The sequence below is a fragment of the Podarcis bocagei genome (genome assembly GCF_964188305.1).
Source record: "Podarcis bocagei genome assembly, chromosome: 16".
Lineage (NCBI taxonomy): Eukaryota > Metazoa > Chordata > Lepidosauria > Squamata > Lacertidae > Podarcis > Podarcis bocagei.
Window position 1 is genome coordinate 5,393,848 of NC_138142.1, and position 21,979 is coordinate 5,415,826.

Here is a 21,979-nt window from a genome sequence, read left to right on the forward strand (position 1 = left end):
ATTTATTTGATTTCTTTTTTATTTCCTAACCTGCCTTTTTGCCATGGTACACAAAGCAGTTTACAAGAAAAATAGAAAAAATAATATAAAATGCCCCAAAATGAAACAGCCTGAAAATAAATAACTGATTAACACACCATTAAAACAGCAGCCTCTTGCAGATTATCAGCAAATAACTGATTTTAAGAGCAGGTTTGGTTTTTCCCCCTTTTCATAGTATAGCCTACTTTGTCAGATGCAGAAATGGAAAATTTAAAATGGTTCTACCCAAGCAGGAGCTGTAGAACCTTCTGGGACCAGGGAACTATTCTCTATTAGACTCACTTTTTCAGGTGGAATCCCCAAAGCACATCATGGCTATACTTGGGCAGTCATGGAAAGCTATCAAACATACGACACTTGCATGAGTATCCAACCAGAGAGTTCACTTGACAAGGGGACTCCACAATGGGCAAGTGTCATCAATTTGCTGACGCCAAGGTGGTGGGGTCTGATGGGAGCTGCTCTTTCCCAGAATGGGAAACCGAGAACCCAGCCACATCTTGGAAGTGGGCACCATCCATTGGTGTCCTGCATGGACTGTGCAACAGCTGAATTGACTGGTGGGTGAGATAGGAGTGCCACAAGGAGAAAAAGCAACCCTACTGGATGAGGGGGTGGAGCCTAAGGATGATTGAAAAGGCTTGGAAGTCTGACAGACAAGGGAGACAAGCACGCATGCTCACAGCAGATTCAGACGATGCCTGAATATATATTATTAGACATTATCTTAGGGCTACCATATGTCCTGACAACATTTGGGCTCAACAACTTTCAGGGTGTCCTGGTTTTTACTTTTTGAAATATGACAACCCTACATTATCTATACTTATAGCAGCCCCCGTTCACCAAATGGCCCTAGGGTGGATTACAAGGCCATCACAACTAAAATCAAAACAATCTCTCAAAGGACCTGTTGATGGCATTCTACCATTGCACTGTACTAACTTATGGTCTGTGCGTGTGGTTTGGGAGATGCACGGCCAGGGAAAAAACAATGCTATCCAGGGTTGTAAAGACTGCAGAGAGAATTATTGGGTGCAGTCTTCCCACCTTAGATCAAATCTATGCTGTCAGGTGCCATAAGAAAGCTGCAGAGATAATGCAGGATAGTATGCACCCCGGAAATGATCTCTTTCAGCTTCTGCCTTCTGGAAGAAGGTATAGGGTTATAAAGGCCAGGACTAGCCGCCTGAAAAACAGTTTCTACGCTAATGCAATTCTGGTTCTAAACGCAGCATAAGGGGTCTCTGTAGTATAGTGTATTTTAAAATGGGGTTTTAGAGTTTTTAGGGGTTTTTGAATGTTTTATGTAGTTTTGTGGTAGTTTTATGTAGTTTTTATGTAGTTTTTCAATTTCATTGTTCCGCAAGGGACAATGACAATAAAGATATCGTATATCGTATATACCGTACTTTTATTAAAATTGTATTACAGTCATACCTTGGGTTACAGATGCTTCGGGTTGTGTGATTTCGGGTTGCGCACCGCGCCGAAACCCAGAAGTACTGGAACGGGTTACTTCTGGGTTTCGGCAGTTGCACAGAAGCGCCAAATTGCGCTTTGCGCATGTGCAGTAGTGCCAAATCGCGACCCACGCATGCGCAGACGCGGTGCTGCGGGTTGCGAACGTGCTTCCCACACAGATCACGTTCGCAACCCGAGCATCCACTGTATTAAAAACCACAGAACAAAGCAAAAACAATATTAACAGAACAGCAAAAGGCTGGTGGGAAAAAACTGAGCAGTCAGGAGAAGCAGATAATTCCTAGGCCTCTGAGGCTTTGGCACATCTTGTCCTCTCTCTTCCAGGAGCTAAAAGCTGGAGCAAAAGCTCTCTGTAGCAGCAAAGGGGTGTCTGTCGAGGGCTAAAGACAGCCAGAGACTTGCTCTCCCTAGTTTAAAAGCTGAATTTCTCCAAGGACAGTCTTCCCAGGCCGTCCCAGAGCCTTTTAGAACCGAGGTGCAGCTTCAGGGGAAGAGTGACCTCTCCCTCCAGCCTCCAGGAAGAAAAAGAACTGCCAGTTACAGAGCAAATACTGCGTGGAACCAGAGCATGCAGTCCCCCCCCCCACACACCACCCACCTGCTCCGCGTGTAGTTCTGCCAGGTGGCACAGCACCACAGCAAACGATTCGGTGTTGTTCTGCTGCACACCCACGTTCACGGCCTCCAGGCTGTTCATGCTCAGCAACATCTGGGCCTGTTGGAGGGCCATGGTGCTAAGGCAAGAGGAAGATTTAAGTGCTGAAGGATGCTAGCCACAGACCCTGCACCTCGGGCTATGTGCAGAAGCATCTCATGTACTTTGCAGTAAAAAATAAAATAAAATCCTTTGCCAGCAACCTTAAAAAATATATATATATATTTTTGCATGTTCCCTTTTTATTTTTGCAGAGTTTATTTCAGTTCTGCTGGTTGTGGGGATACAGAGAAACTTTGTAGGGCGATGAATCCCTGCTTCTGACAGCTGGAGATCCAGCATTCCCTCAAACTGCTGAGGTTTAGCAGGGTCATGTGAGATCTGCAACAGAATGTTGCAGCATGGGGTGCTGTTGCTCAGTGCTCTTGGATACTCCATCCCACCCACCCAGACCAAATTAATCAGCATTCCATCGCCACTGAGCATGCTCAGTTCTTTAGGACTTCCCTGTAGGTTCACTGCATCTTCTTCTGGCAAAGTCAAGTTGTACATATATTGAATAAAATAAGTTGGATTGAGCTGTTTTTTGTCTTCTCCCACCTGAAGCTGTTTCCCCCCTGGAGCAGGTGGGCCTGCTGTGCAGCCGTGGTGCAACCTACAGCAAGAGGGAGACATCATGCAACAGGGAGCAGACGAAGCCTCTGGGGCTGCCAACTATATTCCGATTTTTGGTACTTCTGCAGCTGATGGGGTTCTGCCAAGCCTGCTGGTCAATCTTTCCTGTGCATGAGTGGTGCCACAATGGTTACATATGCAGCAGCACTCACAGCTTGAATACCGGAAATGGAAGGAATGGTTGGCCACAAGCTTCCGGGGTTTTAGAATTTTTATTTTTGCACCCACCCATTTTAGAAACTTTTGTTTTTAACTGACAGCAGAGATTATCAGGAAGCCTAAGTCTGTGACCAACACCACATTCAGCAGCCTTTCCCCATTCCTGCAGAATCAGAGCACGAGGCAGGCACAAGCGGATGGATAAGGGTCTGCTCTACCTGCGACCGTACAGTCTCCAAATGGCCGTCTTCTGGGCAATGCTGATGTCAATGAGTTCGGACAAGCTGTGTTTCCAGTGCAAGAGGTCAGAGTCCTTTAAGGCGCCCATTAGTTTGTTGGCAGTCTTCCCTGCAAAAGCTCTTTGCTGAACCAAGGACTGGATCCCCAGGGAAGCTAAGTACTAGGAGAAAGGAACAAAATAAACAAAGTCACAGAATTTGAAAAGGGAAGCAATTAGTCAACGAGAGCCCCAAGCAAACGACAAGAGCCAAGCTCGCAGGGCCAGAGTTTGGAGAAGGGAGGCAGCTCAGCGGCAGAGTGCCTGCAGGAAGTCCCAGGTTTAGTCCCTGGCATCTCCAAGGATAAGGTGTGTTTGGGGGAGCAACTGCGAACAGGGTGCTTTTGGGTGTGTCACCCCAGTTACAGAACCTTCTCCCAGGGAGGGCTGCAGCCAAGCATCCAATGTATTTTTTTTAAAGGGAAATCTGCTGTGATTGCCTTTTACAACTGTAAAAACTGAAGTTTTGCTTATTGCTAACAGCCCTTAACACATTTAATCCAAGGGCTGGTTAAAACGGTTATAATGACAAAGGAATGGATAAATAAGGGTGGGAGAGACATACTGGCAATCCGAAATAGACGGCTTTCTTCACAGAGTGCTCCAAGAGCACACAGCTGTCCGACCTTTTCTGCTCCAAGATGTACAGCCAGCTCTGGAAAATGAAGAGTTAAGGGGGGAATGAATGTTGCATAATAGTTTAAATCAGTCTTCCATAACTTGGTACCTTCTAGAGGCCTAGGAGTACAGCATGTGCTGGCTGGAGCCAACGGGAGATGTAGTCCAAAACATTAGGAGGATACCAGGTAGGGGAAGGCTGGTCCACAGACACAAGAGAGGAGCAGTAGATTCTCCTCTTTTATAGATGCCTGCAAACAGCCTTTCAGGAGTCAAGCATGCCAAAAGTGAGCCTCACATTAAGAATGGATGCCAGTGGACCACAAATCAATGGGACCCACAGAGTTATGGTCATAGGTTTTGACAGTGGTTGATGCTGCTTCTGATGTTTCACAGCTTTAAAGTTTTTATTCTGCCATTGAGGCAGGAATCTTCTCTCTCAAATTGGTGCCATTAAAGGGGAAGGAAAACCTACAGAAGCCAAGGCATTTACCAGTAAAGATTAAACTCCTACAAGCATTTAAGCTCCCAGTGCAGTGTTCAAATTGTTAAGGAATACAGATTAAGCAAAAGAATGCTTTTACACAGCCATACTTGTTACGGCCAGAGCCAGCTGGAGGCAAAGAATCAGCTTTTAAAACCTAACAAATCAATTGTTTTCTTCGTTTCTTTTTTTAAACTAGATGAAACATGGGCTGGATGGAAACAACAGATCACAATTTTAAGCCGTTTAGTAAAACCAGCCAAGATTTTTGCAGACCTGCAGCCTGTCCGATCCTCAGAGTTTATGGCAAATAGGAACAGCATCTGTGAAGGCACCAGTATGGAAAGGAAGTGCGCAACAGTTCTGTCACACCAGCTGAAAGCTTCCATCATCTTACCAGGCAATGCTGCAGGCAGACGTGGTCATTGGACTCCTGAGCAATCCGGATAGCTTCCTGAAGGGCGAGCTCAGCCTGCTGGCTACAGTCAAAGGAAACACAGAGGTAGCCAAGAATCTCTTCATGCAGACTCATCCAACAACGAGATGTTACAGGCAGGGAGGTGAAAAAACCCAGGGATCTGGTAGGAGCAGGGCCTGGAACTGTCAGGGGCCAAAAAGATCATATCCCATTGTTGATTCCCCACCCCTCCCAGTGGACTTCAGGGTTAGCAATAAGTAGAATCTTGATGCTAAGAGCTGGGGGGGGGGGGGAGCACTTCTGGTCCACAGTACACTCTGGGACCTTTGCACGGAAATGCAACCACAGTGCAAGGGGTCAGCTCCGGAAGGCAGAAGCAGGAGTGGTAGCAACAGCAGCTGGGAAAATAGGCCAAGGGACCAGCTGGATATGTCTGTGTGGAGATCAGCATAAAGAGAGAGAAGACAATCCCTCTTCCCCCACTGGCACGCTGAGGTCCCCCCTTCTCCCTCCTTGGCTCATTGAAAAAGTGGCTGGCTCTCAAGTCTTGCTGGGGGGCTCAGGGGGTGAGTTGTGCATCGTGTTTTAGAGAAATGTTCAGTCTCAGTTGATTCATTTTCAGCACAGCAAGGAAAAGAACAAGTGAGCGAGATAACCACTTCTTTTGTGTTAAAAACGTTTCATCCATTACTGGAATGACAAAGTTCAGGAAACATCCTTAATCAAAGCAATCCCGTCAGTTACTGTTTATTTGTATAACCACATTTCATATCAAAAAATTTTGATGTTATTGATTGAAACTCATTGAGTTTGGGTTGTATCCAGCTAGGCCATGCTCACTGTGGACCCACAGAAATCAAAGGAGTCAAGTCAAAGTCTATTCATTCAATGGGCCCACTCAAAGGCTGACTTCACTGAACAAATCCTGTTATTCATGTTTCCCTCCATTAAAATGCTGGTGATGATTTTCTTTCCAATTTCCTATTACTATTTTATTCTTTACCATCATCTTATCACTACAATTTTTAGTTTATTTTGTTTTATTTGTTTGCAGTTACCATTACCGCTAAGGAAGGGAACTATAAGAGCTTACCATATTGCATACCTGACCTCCCTGGAACCCCCTTGTGCAAACATCCTTACCTTCTGAAGGTGGCATGCTGAGAGGGCCTTCTTCCCCTTCCCCAAAAAGGCAGAGAGCTTTTAAGTGCTCCGCCTTGCTTACCAGGCAAGTGCTGCTCAGCAAAGGGGCTCTGGGATGCCCTCGCGAGGTCTTGTGGGACCATCTTGAGTTCACATGAGATCTCTCAGAGGGAAAGCAGCAATGTGGCAGATGGGGGAAGAAGGTCTCATGCCAATTTGTGCAGCAGGAGGAACACGAAGCAACTCACTAGTGACCAAAGCGGCAGTGCAGCGCAGCCAAGTTGAGAGCTGCGTATCTCAGGCTCCGCCCGCAGCCTTCATCGCCGTTGCTTTTGCTTTCTGCGCCGGTGAGAATCAAGCGGTCAAAGTAGTGAAGGAGACTGTGTGTTGAACTGAAGACATCTTGGACCCGAAGGCCGTTCAAGTAGCTTAAATAATGCTGGAAGTGAAAACAGCAGCAAACAGCAGCTTGTGAGTGATCAGAGGCAATTGCAATGGCCACACTGAACACAGATTTAGCGCACAGTAATTTGGTGAAAGGTTGCGAGGTCACCCAATGATAAATCTAGGGGCCATGAGGTCAAGAATCTGGTGGGCTAATTTCAAACCACAGTACTTCCACTTTCCTTATCACTGTGGTCCCCAACCACGTGCTCCTCTTTTTCCTGTCCATTCCCTCTTTCTCAATTTCCCACCCCCTCCTTCTCTCAGCATTCTGTACCAATTCCCATTGCTTTCCCAGGTGCCCTACCTTTCCCAGCTGCTAATTTGTTGACACATTCTTCTTTTCTGTATGCCCTCCTTTAGAAACAAGGCACCTCAACCAACGACAGCTCTGCTGCCTGACCTGCCCAGAACATACTAGCTCAGCCAATGATGGTCAGAGATGTCACTAAAACTGTTACCAGTGCTACCAACACCAAACTGCTGAGTGTGCTACAGTACAGATTACACCAGACTGCCTAGGTGGGGGGAACCCAAACCAAACTTACCGCTTCAGCAAAATCTGGGTTAAATTTTAACAAGCTGTTCAACTCCTTTTGCAAAGATGCTGGGGAGAGAGCTTTGGTCTCATCATTTTTCAATAAAGATGCCTGGAATTAAATTAAAAACCTGTCACTTAAGCAAGCAGACAAAGACAAGCATGAATTTGCTGGGATTAAAAACCATTTAATTTTATTATCACCACAGCAACAGAATCCCTTCCATATCAAGAAGAAAAAGGTGGTTGACAGCATGTTTACAAATTGCCATGGAGAGATTTAGCCAAAGCTTCGTTAGGCTACACTCAAAAGAGAGGCTCTTGCTAATTTGATTATGAGAGATGAAAAGCGGGCTTAAGGGATTCAGGCAAGAATGGCTCTCAAACATACCTTTCATTCTAGCATCCAGATGTCAGTGCAACTGAACTCAAAGGCTGGGATCCAAAGCCCTTTGAAATTTTCAATCACATCAACAATATATTTTATTTTAAAAACTGTTACGGAAGGGGGGGGGATGTCTTCTTCACTACAATATATTTGCTCAATTTCTCTAGGACTCCATCACCCCTCCCCTGTCCTCCATAATCTCTCAAGTAATCCAGTCACAATCACTCTGCCAAACCCTTCCTCCAGGCGATGCCAGGTGACAGACTATGCAAACATGGACCATTGCCTTCTCAGGATGTGCTTATCTGCGCATATCTCCAGCTCTCTGCATATTCACCCCTCCCTCCTCCATATGTTAATCTGTGTAACCCAACCTCTTCTTAATGTATTCATGATGTAACTGGGATGTATTTTGCACTGTATTCTGGGATATGGAGGGAAATTTCAAAAGTTCATGTCACCCCTTTCTCTGGGTTCAATCTCGCCTTGAACCGGTTGCGCAATAAACTTGGACCTTCTGCCGTTTGCTCCTGTGTCCGGCTGAGCTCATTTTCTTCCGCAGGGACCCACGGACTTAGTCCGATGAGCTGGGTGGCAGAGTAACCCCGCACCCAGATTTTAGCCGTAACAGTTGGCTGCCCAACGTGGGGCTTGCGGTTCTCCCGAGCTGCTGACTGGGGGCCCCGAAATCTTCAGCCGGCTCCAGGCCATTTTGCCTGGGAAGATCCTTTTGGACCCCCAGCCATCTTCTGGGCGGTAATCGAAAGCCCTAGGAGTTCAGCCGGGGAGCAAAAGAGGGATCCAGCCGGCTTATTCATCGATCCCGGGATCATCATAGAAGACGCGTGAGTATAAGGAAAAAGGAAAATCCAGTGCACTGGTGGGAAGGGGGTGGAAGTCTCCTGGCAACTGAATTCTCTGCCCTCCTCTCTATCGCTCCTTCTTGCCTTCCTCTTGGTCCAGTTAGTGAGAGAGACTGTGGACCGCTGCTCAACCCGAAAGGGGGGTTCTGAGCTCTATCTCTTTTCCTTAAAATCTCAGCCAGCCGCACCAATTGGGAGTCCGAAAGTAAGACGGTGAGACCCGGCTTGGAAAGACAGCCGACTTTCCGCAACGGGCATCCCAGTTGAAAGCAAGGGGTTGGAGCTCTCTTTCCGAACTTCCCGAGCGCCCTTACGGAGGGGGCAGGAAGGGGTCTGGCTTTCTATCCCAATCCCAGCCGCACTGGTCGGTGCCACGTAACCGTGCGTGAGCCCGCTTCCAAAAGCAAGGGGGATTTTCAGTTCGAAATTCTATCCAGGGACCACCCGATCTGGCACCGCATGGCGCGGGCGTCCAGTAGGGCCCCTTTTCCTGAGATGTGACGATAGGTAGGAGGTTGCCAGGAGGGATAGCCCATGAGGAATTGGGCAGGACCGGCAGAGTGGAAAGAGACCCCAGGTTATAGGAAATAAGGAAATAAGGAAATAAGGAAATAGGAAATGGAACGCAAGGAACCGGATAGCTAGAGCTCTCTAAAACCCACTAAGGAAGTTGCCAGGCAACTAGAAGCCCCTTCTCCTCTTTACTATACGTCCCTGTACTAAGCATACCAAACCCCTAGGCATACCAATCCTAATCAGCCCCTCTCTTTCCCCCTTCTCTATCCCAGACACCCCCCCAAAAAAATAGGAAAAAGCAAAAAAAAAAAAAGCAACAACAGCAACGCATGCATCTATAAAGGGGTACCCAGTCAACCAAGCGTTGTGAGCCCTACCAGTTTGATTAACTGGTGGTGTGTTTGAAGAGGCAAGGAGGCTCATAAAACCATGTGGGACCTTCCTACTAATTTCACTTAATGAAGCCAAAGGTAGTGGCCCAACTCCTTGCAATAACCAACTAAAGGATGAGAATATATATGTTTACATGTTTACATGTTGTCTGTTATGTGTGTTGTCTGTTCCTTCTGTCTCTGGCAGACTGCCTTTCTTAAGTGTGCATAGTTTAAACTGCAAGCTTGCTTCAAAATTTAAATCTAAGGAAGCCATGCTGGATCTTAGCAGTCCTAAATAAGAGAAGATGAGAATGAAGTGTGCAAATGTTTACCCCACCTCTTGCTTTGCCCCAACTTTTGAGATTGTGAGTCTACAGTCTTATTTTGGAAGGTGCTTTTAACCTAATGTTTCTGCTGCAAAAGCCTAGTTGAGCACAACTGCTCTCTCAAGCTAAAATGCAGTGTATGCATTTCATTAAGCGTATGCCTATAAAAGTATGGTGTTCATTCTAAGAAAATATTTGAGTCCAGTTTTAACTTTGATTTGGTTGGACAGAAGAGTTATTGTAAGGCTCCTGATATCAGTCTCTATAAAACTTCATGGCCTCTTTTGTTAGAAAATGCCCCCCCTCCCCCTTGTTTCACTCTGCCTCTTTCAGTTGTTTTCTCCCTTCTTACTTCTGTGCCAGGTAAATTTACTCCCGAGTAAGCTTCCTTTAAAGGAAACTGCAAAGAGGGGAGGGGGCAACACTTGTGTATTCCCTTTAAAAAATCAAATCTAGGGCTGCTTTAACTGTGCTTTATAAGAGATCCTCTCCCTATCTTACGAAAACTGTTCACTTCTTCCTTAAATATCATTTCAAACTCACTCAAACTATCTCAAGATCTGCAAAAAGGGTTCTGTGTAAAGTTATGTACTTTTATTTTCCTCTTCCTTAGTACATGATATGAGCATAGATGTTTACTTTCCCAGCTGTAAATCTGTACTTAAATGTGTATGCCTCTCTGGTAGTACAAATCTTGCTATGAACCCTGTATTTTAGGGTTGGACTAGATGACCCCAGGGTCCCTTTCAACTCTCCCAATTTGTGGCTGTGAGGTGATGTGTTGTAATTCAGCCCAGATTTGCTCTTTGTTTTTTAAAGGTATGAGGTGAAGCCATGATGTTCGAAGCAGAACTGGTGATATCAGGCATTTAAGTGATTACAGTGTTTATCTTTTTGTCTATTATTTACAAAAATCAGACTTAAAAGTCTACTCAAAGTTTAAGCACATAGAAATTCATATAATCAAGTAGAATTAGCCTTGACCAATGACTGGCCATTTTTAATCATAAATAAGAGAGCGGTTGATTGTTCCGCGAATGACCAGATAAAATGACCAATAATGATAGCCCTTTCCTGTACATAAAGGAAGGTGAATACTGTACTTGAATTACTGAGTTTCTCTTTTTTGTGTTTTAAAATCTAACTCTACTTTTAAAATCTACCCCTTACCTTTCCCTTCCTTATTCAAATTGAGCCAAAAGATGCAACATTTTCAATGGTATAAAAGGTTTCTGAGACATGAACTCTGCACATGCACAGAGGCTAGATCAGCTTAAAAAAAAAAAAGAGAGAGAGAGAGAGAGAGAGAGAGAGAGAGAGAGAAAGGAGGGGGGAGAGAGAAGGTTTGGAGAGCAGTGTGCTGCAGGGAGAAACCTTTCCAAATTTCCTTATGTAAAGCGTGGAACCATTGAGGGAAATCATCCTTAATGTGTTTTGCTCCAAGGGCTACTTAAGACAAGAGTTAAGTACTGGACATGCCAAATTTTTTCCACAAGAGTTAAGTACTGGACATGCCAAATTTTTTTCACAGGTAAATATCAAAGCACTCCCACTGTGAGTTCCTCTCTTGAGTAGTTTCTCCCCCCCCCCAATGGGATTTAAATTTTATAACAGGTTTTTTTTGGTGTGTGTGTATATGCCTATACATTGCCTATACATTTAGGAACAGCATTTCCTGACAGACCTCTCACATGAAATAATTTTCCTTTTTAACAGAGTGTCCTTTCTTTTCTCCCACAGCACAAATGATAATGAGGGGATGCAAACAGTGATTTAAATACTCTATAAAAAGTAATTGCATTTGTATTTCTTTTCTTCCTTCTTCCCTTAAAGCCAAACAGCAACTTTCTTTCTGTTCTGTGAAACAAGTCTGAATCCCTGCTGTATTAGTGACCTCTATCTCTTTGTGCCTTTGACATTTTTTTAAGTTACAAATAATCTGTTTTCATTTATTTAATCAGTTTCTCCATGATGTCTATGAAGTTAATCGAAGCACAACCAAACATTGTTTGTGGAATGGTACTTGTTTACCTTTGGCCTGAGCATTTCTTACTAATTCTGTCATTTTGGCTAGTGCAAGGTACCTGCACAACTTTAAATTGCCATTCATTTTTATTGGTATTAACTCATTTCCCAGTATTCCGCTATTAACATTACAGCTGATGTCACATCAAGAAACACCTTTATTTTCATTTGGGATGTTAGAATGCCAAAACAGATTACTTCAGGTTACTTATTAATTGTGTGTCTTAGCATTTATTTATTTTAGGTTCCTCATAGCTCATTTTGTGTGTTTGTGTTTTACTTTGGGGGACATGTTCATCACATGTTGAAAGTCAGTCTCATGAAGTTCTTTTATTGGATAGCACAAGGTGAATTTTAAGTTTTCCCCATTGCTTTTCCATATTTTTTTTTCAGTCCAGTAGTAATATGTGTGGTTTTGATAATATCTTTGTACTATTAATAATAGTTATTTTCTGAATCTGATGTCTTTGTGTCAAGTCCATTTTCATCTAACTGGTAATCTAATTTTTTGCTTTCTTTTTATTTTTTAACCTTTGTATTTTTTACAGTTCTCTTTCTATACATGTGGAGTAATTTTTTATTTTATAATATGAAAAGAACAACAACAACAAAAATTAAGTGAAGGAAAGCAAACAAACTTAGCAGATAATAACAGTAATTATATGGAAATGTGATAATGAATAAAATGTTTAATCCACTAAGATTGTTATTATTTGCAGCTTCCCATGGAAACTGGAGGACATCCTTTTGCCTTTTGCCCCTTTCTTGTCTAACTGTGTTTTAAGTCGCCCCAAAACCCTGCCCCTTACAGGATATCACTTCTACAGATGTGCAATGATGAAAAGCAGCAACAACCCCTCAACTCAGTCAACCCATCACAAGACCAGCAACAACAGAGTTTTCAAAGTGCCCACAGCTATCTCTTTCAAAGGATATAGACTGCCGGGGGGGGGGGAGTGGACCTGACAAAGGGGGGAGGAGTTGAATTGCAAGGACATTTTCCCACTTTTGAACCTCAAGCCTCTGCTCCAGGATTCAAAAGATACATACGTAAAAGATCACAATTGTGTCAAGATATGCAACAGATATTTAATTATTTTGTTTTATGTGTTATTATGTAAGAATGTTGAAATGTGTCTGACAGTGTGATTTCCACAATGGGGGGCAATTTATTGTGTGTAACTGTTTTTATGTTTAATGTCTTATTGCTTACACACCAATGGAGAATTCTCATGCATTTTATACTTTCTAATAGCTCACACTATTGTGTAGTCCAATGTTTAGATCAATTTATAACCACATTGTTCCACCTGGCACTCTGCCAACTTTCCCTATCCATTTTAATATGTGTTAAACCTCGTTTTGCCAATGACAAACTTCTGGATCCATAAAACACCAGGTACATGAAGGTGGATATGCTTTGGTTTAGCAGGAATGATCCCTTATAGAGTTAAATTGACTTATTTGGACAAAGTGCCCTTTTTAAGAATGGTTTTCTTTTAACAGATTGGTTTGAAAAGTTGAGAACCATGGGCACATAAATTCAAATTGGACCCAGTTTGAATTGGGCAAGTGTATCCAGGCTGCAATTAGCTTTTTGGTCCTTAAAGTGCAAGTGAGCAACTTCCCAGGACTACAAGACCAGAGCCTGTAATAATAATAAGAAATCCCATGGATTTTGGCCAAGGCAAAGACATTTCTCTCAGGACGTGTCCGAAACCTGTGCCAGCTGTGGTGGGTGCCAGGCTACATGATAAATATGAAAGCCCTAAGTGGATTCACCAGGGATTGCCACTACTGCGACACCATGCCGATGTGAGACCACAGAAGAGCTGCCTTGACACCTGAGAACACACAAATGGCGGGGGGGGGGGAGCAAACTGCACTTTGCAGTCATTAGTGGACCTTCCTGCCTAAATGTAAAGCATAGATCACTATTGAGAAAATATTTCTTCCAAGGTGCTAGAATACCACAAGTAACTGAGCAACAAAATATTAATTTACGTGATATCCTATGCCTAACTATGTGCACTGTTACACCATTATATTTCTGTGCAAATATCCTTAAAGCAGCATGATATCTAAGTCCCTTTCAGGTTTGCATAAAGCCACACATCCCATTCACCGAGATTTAGGGTGCGGAGAAAAGATTTGCAAGTTCTTACAGAACTTTAATGCAAATCTATCTCCGAATGGGGGACTGTTACGGAAGGGGGGGGGCATGTCTTCTTCACTACAATATATTTGCTCAATTTCTCTAGGACTCCATCACCCCTCCCCTGTCCTCCATAATCTCTCAAGTAATCCAGTCACAATCACTCTGCCAAACCCTTCCTCCAGGCGATGCCAGGTGACAGACTATGCAAACATGGACCATTGCCTTCTCAGGATGTGCTTATCTGCGCATATCTCCAGCTCTCTGCATATTCACCCCTCCCTCCTCCATATGTTAATCTGTGTAACCCAACCTCTTCTTAATGTATTCATGATGTAACTGGGATGTATTTTGCACTGTATTCTGGGATATGGAGGGAAATTTCAAAAGTTCATGTCACCCCTTTCTCTGGGTTCAATCTCGCCTTGAACCGGTTGCGCAATAAACTTGGACCTTCTGCCGTTTGCTCCTGTGTCCGGCTGAGCTCATTTTCTTCCGCAGGGACCCACGGACTTAGTCCGATGAGCTGGGTGGCAGAGTAACCCCGCACCCAGATTTTAGCCGTAACAAAAACCGTTTCAGAATTCCAACAGAGTGAACAGGTATTAAGGTGTGAGGAAACAGGACAGACCTCATGTGGCATTTTAAAGACACTAAGAATGGAGCATGTCTGGGAATAACCAGGTGCCACCATGGAAAAGCCCCCCTCCCCAGAAGCCACAACTTTAGCTCACCCGATGGGCAGGTTTAAGAATAACTGTTAACTTACCTGTTGAGAGAGGAAGTATTCTGCTTGCTTCTGTGACAGTGGGCCATTGCAAGATATTTCTTCCTCCCTTGAGACAGAGCAAATGACCCACTGTGAAATTCCTTCAGAATACTAGCCTGCTAATAATTACAAGACCACCTTACCCCAAGGCTACCAAAGAGGCTGAAATGGCTTTTCAATATACTCAGCCTATTGAATCATAAATGAAGAGGACCTTGGGGGGGGGGGTCAAACACTACTTCTGGCCTGAACCACTCACTCACTCATTTTCAGCCCCTCATTTGCAATATGGGTGTAATATCAACAACCTCCATGTCTTCCCAGGGTCATTGTAAAAAAGATTGAGATAATGTGCCTTAAGGAGTGGGGGGGGGGGGGGAGCTGGAAAATGAGCTCAGAGATACAGCACGTTTTGCATGAGGAAGATCCTAGATTCAGTTCCTGGCATTTTCTGTTAGAAGGATCTAGTCACAGATGATGGGAGAGACCTTTTCTCAAGATTCTGGATGGATTTGCTGTGCCAATTAATGGTTCCTCATTATCTTGGGGAAAAGGGACAAGTGAGGTGCCACAGGGTTCTGTCCTGGGCCTGTTGCTGTCCAATATCCTTATAAACGACCTGGAGGAAGGAACTGAAGGGATGCTCATCAAATGTGCAGATAACACAAAGCTGGGAGGGGTACCTAATGCCACAGAAGACAGAACTGGTATTCAAGATGGCCTTAACAGATTGGAGAACTCGGCCCAAACTAACAAAATGCATTTCAATTGGGACAAATGTAAGGTTCTGGAAGAACCAGCTGAACAAATATAAGATGGGCGATATCTGGCCTACCAGAAGTACCGTATTTTTCGCCCTATAGGTCGCACCAGCCCATAGGACGCAACTAATTTTTGGGGGGGGGGGTGGAAATAAAGGGGGGGATTTATTCCCCCCCCAGCCGCGTGGGAAGCCCGAGCTTTTAAAAACACACCTACCCTAGTTTTTAGAGGAGAAAAAGATATCTGCCCGAAGAGCGGGGCGCTCTGCTTCAGAGTGCCCAGCGCTCCGGGCGGCAGGCTGCTATCCACAGCCTAGGGAGCCTTGCGGGAACTCCCACAGGGCTCCCTAGGCTGCGGATATCTGCCCGAAGCGCGGGGCGTTCTGCTTCAGAGCGCCTACGCTTCGGGTGGCAGGCTGCTATCCGCAGCCTAGGGAGCCCTGCGGGAACTCCCGCAGCCTCCCCAGGCTTGCTGATAGCTTCCTGAAGCCTGGAGAGCAAGAGGGGTCAGTGCGCACTGACCCCTCTTGCTCTCCAAGCTTCAGCGAAAGCCTGCATTCGCCCCATAGGACGCACACAGATTTCCCCTTTATTTTTGGAGGGGGAAAAGTGCGTCCTATAGGGCAAAAAATACGGTACATGTGAAAAGGACCTAGGGGTCTTAGTAGACCACAAGCTTCACGTGAGTCAACAGTGTGATGCAGCAGCAAAAAGGGCTAATGCTCTTCTAGGCTGCATTAACTGAAGTCAAGTCTAACGTTCTAATCAAGGGAAATTATAGTCCTGCTCTATTTTCCCTTGGTCAGACCACAGCTGGAGTCCTGTGTCCAGTTCTGGGCGCCACAATTTAAGAAGCATATGGACAAGCTACAATATGTGCAGAGGAGGGCAACCAAGGTGATCAAGGGTCTGGAAACCAAGCCTAATGAGGAAGAGTTGAAGGAATTGGGTTTGTTCAGTCTAAGTGTGAGATGAGATATGATAGCCATCTTCAATTATCTAAAGGGCTATCACATGGAGGATGCAGCAAGCTTGTTTTCTTCAGCTCTGGAGGGTGCGACCCGAACAAGTTACAAGAAAGAAGAGTCCAACTAAACACCAGGAAGAACTTTCTGACAGTAAGAGCTGTTTGACAGTGGAACAGACAGTGGTGGACTCTCCTTCCTTGGAGATTTGAAAGCAGAGATTGGATGGCCATTTGTCATGTATGATTTAGTTGAAATTCCTGCACTCCAGGGGGTTGGACTAGATGACCCTCAGAATCCCTTTCAACTCTACAGTCCTATGATTCATATGGCTGTGCTGGCAGCAGCTGGTGAGAACTGGGAGGACACCAAGCTGACAAAAGCTGCTGGAAGGGTTTATGTATCAAATCAGGGCAGAGACAAGTTTTAGAAACAAATCTTAGAAGCGTACCTGAGAGGCCCATCAAATTCATCTTTCTCCATCTTCCCTTCCAGCTCCCCACAGTGGGTCAGTTCCATCTCAGTCTCGTCTCCTCCACTTTTCTTCTCATCATTTTGGAAGTACTGCTGAAGAGCCGTGTAAAGCTTGTACACTTGGCTGAATGAGAGCTTGTTGTAAGCCAGGATCATGTGGCGCAGGAACAAGCCTACAGAGAGAGGGGGGAGGGATCTGTTTCTTGGCGTGTATTAAGATGTCTTGATCTCCATCAAATCCTGCAGTACCCACTCACACCACTATGGGGAGCCAGTCCTTATAACCAAGATAAGCATACTCCATGCTAAAAAAACTTTTAATCACGTGCCCAAATAAACTCTAATTTTGCACTCTGGACGAATGCTGCAACTTAAGCAAAGCAAATCCACTTTGTTTTGCATAGCTTGTTCTGGTCATGAATAGTGGTTAGGAGCTCGGTGGCTCACTTAACATGCAACTCCAATCACTAGAAACCATATTCAACCATACCACTGGCTTCTGAGATTTTAACTAACATTTCCCATCCACTTTTCTGTATATCTTCACAGGTGTAAGGATCAGAAACTAGTACAGACTCAACTCATAGAGAACTGAATTCTTTGCTCTCCAGTTTTCCTTTACTCCCACAGACTTTCAGCAAATGTATAAACCCACCCATTCCTTTCTGACCTCTCTGCTAGCCACTCCTTTTATAGAGTTTCCACTAAGACAGTAAAGAATTCTCAGATCTCCTCATCTCAAACCAAAAGGCTTCTTTTTCCTCTTTCTCCCTCACACACAGTTTCCTCCATGGTCTCCACTAGTGAAAACATAAGTGAAAGGCTGCTTCTCACCTTACAAAAACTGGCACACTGAAGTCACTAATCAAAACCATATTTTGTGCAACGTGCAGGTACTGGGAAACTGCAGCTTGCTGGAGTTTTAAAAAACTTATCAGTGCAAAATATCATCAGATGTGATAAGCTACACATATGACTCTTTGTAATGTTAGAAACAGCTTTACCTTGAAAATAGGAGGAAAGTGAGAGAAGCCCTGCTTTCTTTCCCCTGCCCAGGAAGAAGAGGTGAGCACTGTGGGCCCAGGACTCTGGCAGTCCCTAAGGATAAAGAGAGGCTCTCCAAGGTTTTTATATACCGTATTTTTCGCCCCATAAGACGCACTTTTTCCCCTCCAAAAATGAAGGGGAAATCGGGGTGCGTCTTATGGGGCGAATGCCTGCAATCCTCGCGCGCCCGGCAGGAGGTCCCACCGGGTGCGCAAGGCTTGGGGCGGCAGCCTGTCGCCCGAAGCACGGGGAGCCCTCCGGAGGGCTCTCCCTGCTTCGGGCGAATGCCTGCAAGCCTCGCGCACCCGGCAGGAGGTCCCGCCCGGTGCGCGAGGCTTGGGGCCGCAGCCCGTCGCCCGAAGCACGGGGAGCCCTCCGGAGGGCTCTCCCTGCTTCGGGCGAATGCCTGCAAGCCTCGCGCGCCCGGCAGGAGGTCCCGCCCGGTGCGCGAGGCTTGGGGCGGCAGCCTGTCGCCCGAAGCACGGGGAGCCCTCCGGAGGGCTCTCCCTGCTTCGGGCGAGTGTCTGCAAGCCTCGCGCACCCGGCACGAGGTCCCGCCCGGTGCGCGAGGCTTGGGGCGGCAGCCCGTCGCCCGAAGCACGGGGAGCCCTCCGGAGGGCTCTCCCTGCTTCGGGCGAATGCCTGCAAGCCTCGCGCACCCGGCAGGAGGTCCCGCCCGGTGCGCGAGGCTTGGGGCGGCAGCCCGTCGCCCGAAGCACGGGGAGCCCTCCGGAGGGCTCTCCCTGCTTCGGGCGAATGCCTGCAAGCCTCGCGCGCCCGGCAGGAGGTCCCGCCCGGTGCGCGAGGCTTGGGGCGGCAGCCTGTCGCCCGAAGCACGGGGAGCCCTCCGGAGGGCTCTCCCTGCTTCGGGCGAGTGTCTGCAAGCCTCGCGCACCCGGCAGGAGGTCCCGCCCGGTGCGCGAGGCTTGGGGCGGCAGCCCGTCGCCCGAAGCACGGGGAGCCCTCCGGAGGGCTCTCCCTGCTTCGGGCGAATGCCTGCAAGCCTCGCGCGCCCGGCAGGAGGTCCCGCCCGGTGCGCGAGGCTTGGGGCGGCAGCCTGTCGCCCGAAGCACGGGGAGCCCTCCGGAGGGCTCTCCCTGCTTCGGGCGAGTGTCTGCAAGCCTCGCGCACCCGGCACGAGGTCCCGCCCGGTGCGCGAGGCTTGGGGCGGCAGCCCGTCGCCCGAAGCACGGGGAGCCCTCCGGAGGGCTCTCCCTGCTTCGGGCGAATGCCTGCAAGCCTCGCGCACCCGGCAGGAGGTCCCGCCCGGTGCGCGAGGCTTGGGGCGGCAGCCCGTCGCCCGAAGCACGGGGAGCCCTCCGGAGGGCTCTCCCTGCTTCGGGCGAATGCCTGCAAGCCTCGCGCGCCCGGCAGGAGGTCCCGCCCGGTGCGCGAGGCTTGGGGCGGCAGTCTGTCGCCCGAAGCACGGGGAGCCCTCCGGAGGGCTCTCCCTGCTTCGGGCGAGTGTCTGCAAGCCTCGCGCACCCGGCAGGAGGTCCCGCCCGGTGCGCGAGGCTTGGGGCGGCAGCCCGTCGCCCGAAGCACGGGGAGCCCTCCGGAGGGCTCTCCCTGCTTCGGGCGAGTGTCTGCAAGCCTCGCGCGCCCGGCAGGAGGTCCCGCCCGGTGCGCGAGGCTTGGGGCGGCAGCCCGTCGCCCGAAGCACGGGGAGCCCTCCGGAGGGCTCTCCCTGCTTCGGGCGAATGCCTGCAAGCCTCGCGCGCCCGGCAGGAGGTCCCGCCCGGTGCGCGAGGCTTGGGGCGGCAGCCCGTCGCCCGAAGCACGGGGAGCCCTCCGGAGGGCTCTCCCTGCTTCGGGCGAGTGTCTGCAAGCCTCGCGCACCCGGCAGGAGGTCCCGCCCGGTGCGCGAGGCTTGGGGCGGCAGCCCATCGCCCGAAGCACGGGGAGCCCTCCGGAGGGCTCTCCCTGCTTCGGGCGAGTGTCTGCAAGCCTCGCGCACCCGGCAGGAGGTCCCGCCCGGTGCGCGAGGCTTGGGGCGGCAGCCTGTCGCCCGAAGCACGGGGAGCCCTCCGGAGGGCTCTCCCTGCTTCGGGCGAGTGTCTGCAAGCCTCGCGCACCCGGCAGGAGGTCCCACCGGGTGCGCGAGGCTTAGGGCGGCAGCGGACTGCTTGCGCGCACCTAGAAGCTTGGGGCACGCTGAGCTCAGCACGCCCCAAGCTCCTGGTGTAGCGCAGCGATCCGCTAGCCCTGGGAGAGCCCCGCGGCTATCCCAAGGATAGCGGACTGCTTGCGCGCACGCAGAAGCTTGGGGCGCGCTGAGCTCAGCACGCCCCAAGCTCCTGGTGTAGCGCAGCGATCCGCTAGCCCTGGGAGAGCCCCGCGGCTATCCCAAGGATAGCGGACTGCTTGCGCGCACGCAGAAGCTTGGGGCGCGCTGACCTCAGCTCGTCCCAAGCTTCTGGATTAGCGCAGGGGTCCGCTAGCCCTGGGAGAGGCGCCCAGCTCTCCCACGCTAGCGGAGACCTTGCCTGCACGCAGAAGCTTGGGGCGCGCTGAGCTCCGCACGCCCCAAGCTCCTGGTGTAGCGCAGCGCACCTGGGGGGGGAAATAAAAAATTTTTCCTTTATTTCCCCCCCAAAAAACTAGGTGCGTCTTATGGGCCGGTGCGTCTTATGGGGCGAAAAATACGGTAATAAATGATACAATACCTACAACGCTGGTTTTGTGAACTTCTGGTTCTGTTCCACTGAATGCCTCCGAAAGATCATCAAAGAATTGTTCCATATCTTTCAACTCCCCTCCTGCCATTAGCTTTATTCTGCAAGTGATACCACCACACAGAGAGTCAGATCATGTCCATCCAGCCCAGTTCTGCCTACTCACATTGGCTGAAGCTCTCCAGGAGTCTCAGGCACAGGCCCTTCCCATCACTTCCCACCTGATCATCTGAACTGGAGATGTCCTGAACTGAACCTGGGACCTTATGCATGCAAACCACATGATAGTCCACCAAGCTATTGTCCTCTCCCCAAAGAATAATATGGGGAAAGGGGCAGGGGGCAGCATTCATTTAGAAAGTGGCATTAAAATTAGATCAATCTGGAATTTCATTATTATTATTATTATTATTATTATTATTATTATTATTATTATTAGAATTATGTGCCAAAGAACAGGGCCAGAAACAGACTCGGGTAAAAACAACCAGCTCAGCAATCTGTATAATTTTCTGTGTGTACAGAGCACTTGGACGAGGATACGAAAATACTAGAAATGGCACTATTACATCATGCTACTCTGTTAGTTTTTTGGGATTTATAGGTAGACAAGTTCTCCACACCTTAAAACTCTATAAGCAAGCATTTGCAAAGAGAGCTTTGTGTTGTTGTTTTTAAAAAGTTTCAAATAAATGACTTTTAAACAAAACAAAAACTTGGTGTTATACAAATCTGTAGCCAGGATCCAAAGAACTACATAGTTAACTCTATTATTAGAACTTTTTAAACAGTATTCTGAAAGTGACTTCCAAAGCAATTTGTGATATGACATGACGGCAGTGATGTCTGTTTTCCCAAGACCATCCCACGGAACATGTGCCCACCAGAACCCTCAGAGTAGATATTTACCGTATTTTTCGCCCCATAAGACGCACCGGCCCATAAGACGCACCTAGTTTTTTGGGGGGAAATAAAGGGAAAAAAATTTATTTCCCCCCCAGGTGCGCTGTGCTACACCAGGAGCTTGGGGCGTGCGGAGCTCAGCGCGCCCCAAGCTTCTGCGTGCGCGCAAGCAGTCCGCTAGCCCTGGGAGAGCCGCGTGGCTCTCCCAAGGCTAGCGGACTGCTTGCGCGCACCTAGAAGCACAGGCTGCCGCCCCAAGCCTCGCGCACCCGGTGGGACCTCCTGCCGGGTGCGCGAGGCTTGCAGACACTCGCCCGAAGCAGGGGGAGCCCTCCGGAGGGCTCCCCGTGCTTCGGGCGACAGGCTGCCGCCCCAAGCCTCGCGCACCCGGTGGGACCTCCTGCCGGGAGCGCGAGGCTTGCTGACACTCGCCCGAAGCAGGGGGAGCTCTCCGGAGGGCTCCCCGTGCTTCGGGCGACAGGCTGCCGCCCCAAGCCTCGCGCACCCGGCGGGACCTCCTGCCGGGAGCACGAGGCTTGCTGACACTCGCCCGAAGCAGGGGGAGCCCTCCCGAGGGCTCCCCCTGCTTCGGGCGACAGGCTGCCGCCCCAAGCCTCGCGCACCCGGTGGGACCTCCTGCCGGGAGCGCGAGGCTTGCTGACACTCGCCCGAAGCAGGGGGAGCTCTCCGGAGGGCTCCCCGTGCTTCGGGCGACAGGCTGCCGCCCCAAGCCTCGCGCACCCGGTGGGACCTCCTGCCGGGAGCACGAGGCTTGCTGACACTCGCCCGAAGCAGGGGGA

The 21,979-nt window shown here is 48.5% G+C and overlaps 1 protein-coding gene and 1 long non-coding RNA gene across 3 annotated transcripts in view; both read right to left on the reverse strand.

Annotated features, from left to right (window-relative positions):
• The window catches only part of LOC308575811 (anaphase-promoting complex subunit 5), a 32,542-nt gene that overhangs the window by 7,193 nt on the left and 3,370 nt on the right, over positions 1 to 21,979 (reverse strand). The window contains exons 3-11 of one of the 2 annotated variants that reach the window (XM_081174825.1): positions 20,268 to 20,377; positions 16,532 to 16,727; positions 14,355 to 14,421; positions 6,949 to 7,050; positions 6,205 to 6,395; positions 4,793 to 4,874; positions 3,859 to 3,948; positions 3,235 to 3,416; positions 2,126 to 2,261 (exon numbers count right to left, since the gene is read on the reverse strand). In XM_081174825.1, coding sequence (XP_081030951.1) covers positions 2,126 to 2,261; positions 3,235 to 3,416; positions 3,859 to 3,948; positions 4,793 to 4,874; positions 6,205 to 6,395; positions 6,949 to 7,050; positions 14,355 to 14,421; positions 16,532 to 16,727; positions 20,268 to 20,377 — 1,156 coding nt within the window. The remainder of the gene's footprint in view (positions 1 to 2,125; positions 2,262 to 3,234; positions 3,417 to 3,858; positions 3,949 to 4,792; positions 4,875 to 6,204; positions 6,396 to 6,948; positions 7,051 to 14,354; positions 14,422 to 16,531; positions 16,728 to 20,267; positions 20,378 to 21,979) is intronic. The other variant, XM_081174824.1, reaches the window with a different exon arrangement.
• LOC308576119 lies at positions 208 to 2,105 on the reverse strand. The gene is made up of 2 exons (XR_014003105.1): positions 1,455 to 2,105; positions 208 to 942 (listed from the first exon to the last, which is right to left on the reverse strand). It is a non-coding gene; the product is annotated as an uncharacterized lncRNA (long non-coding RNA).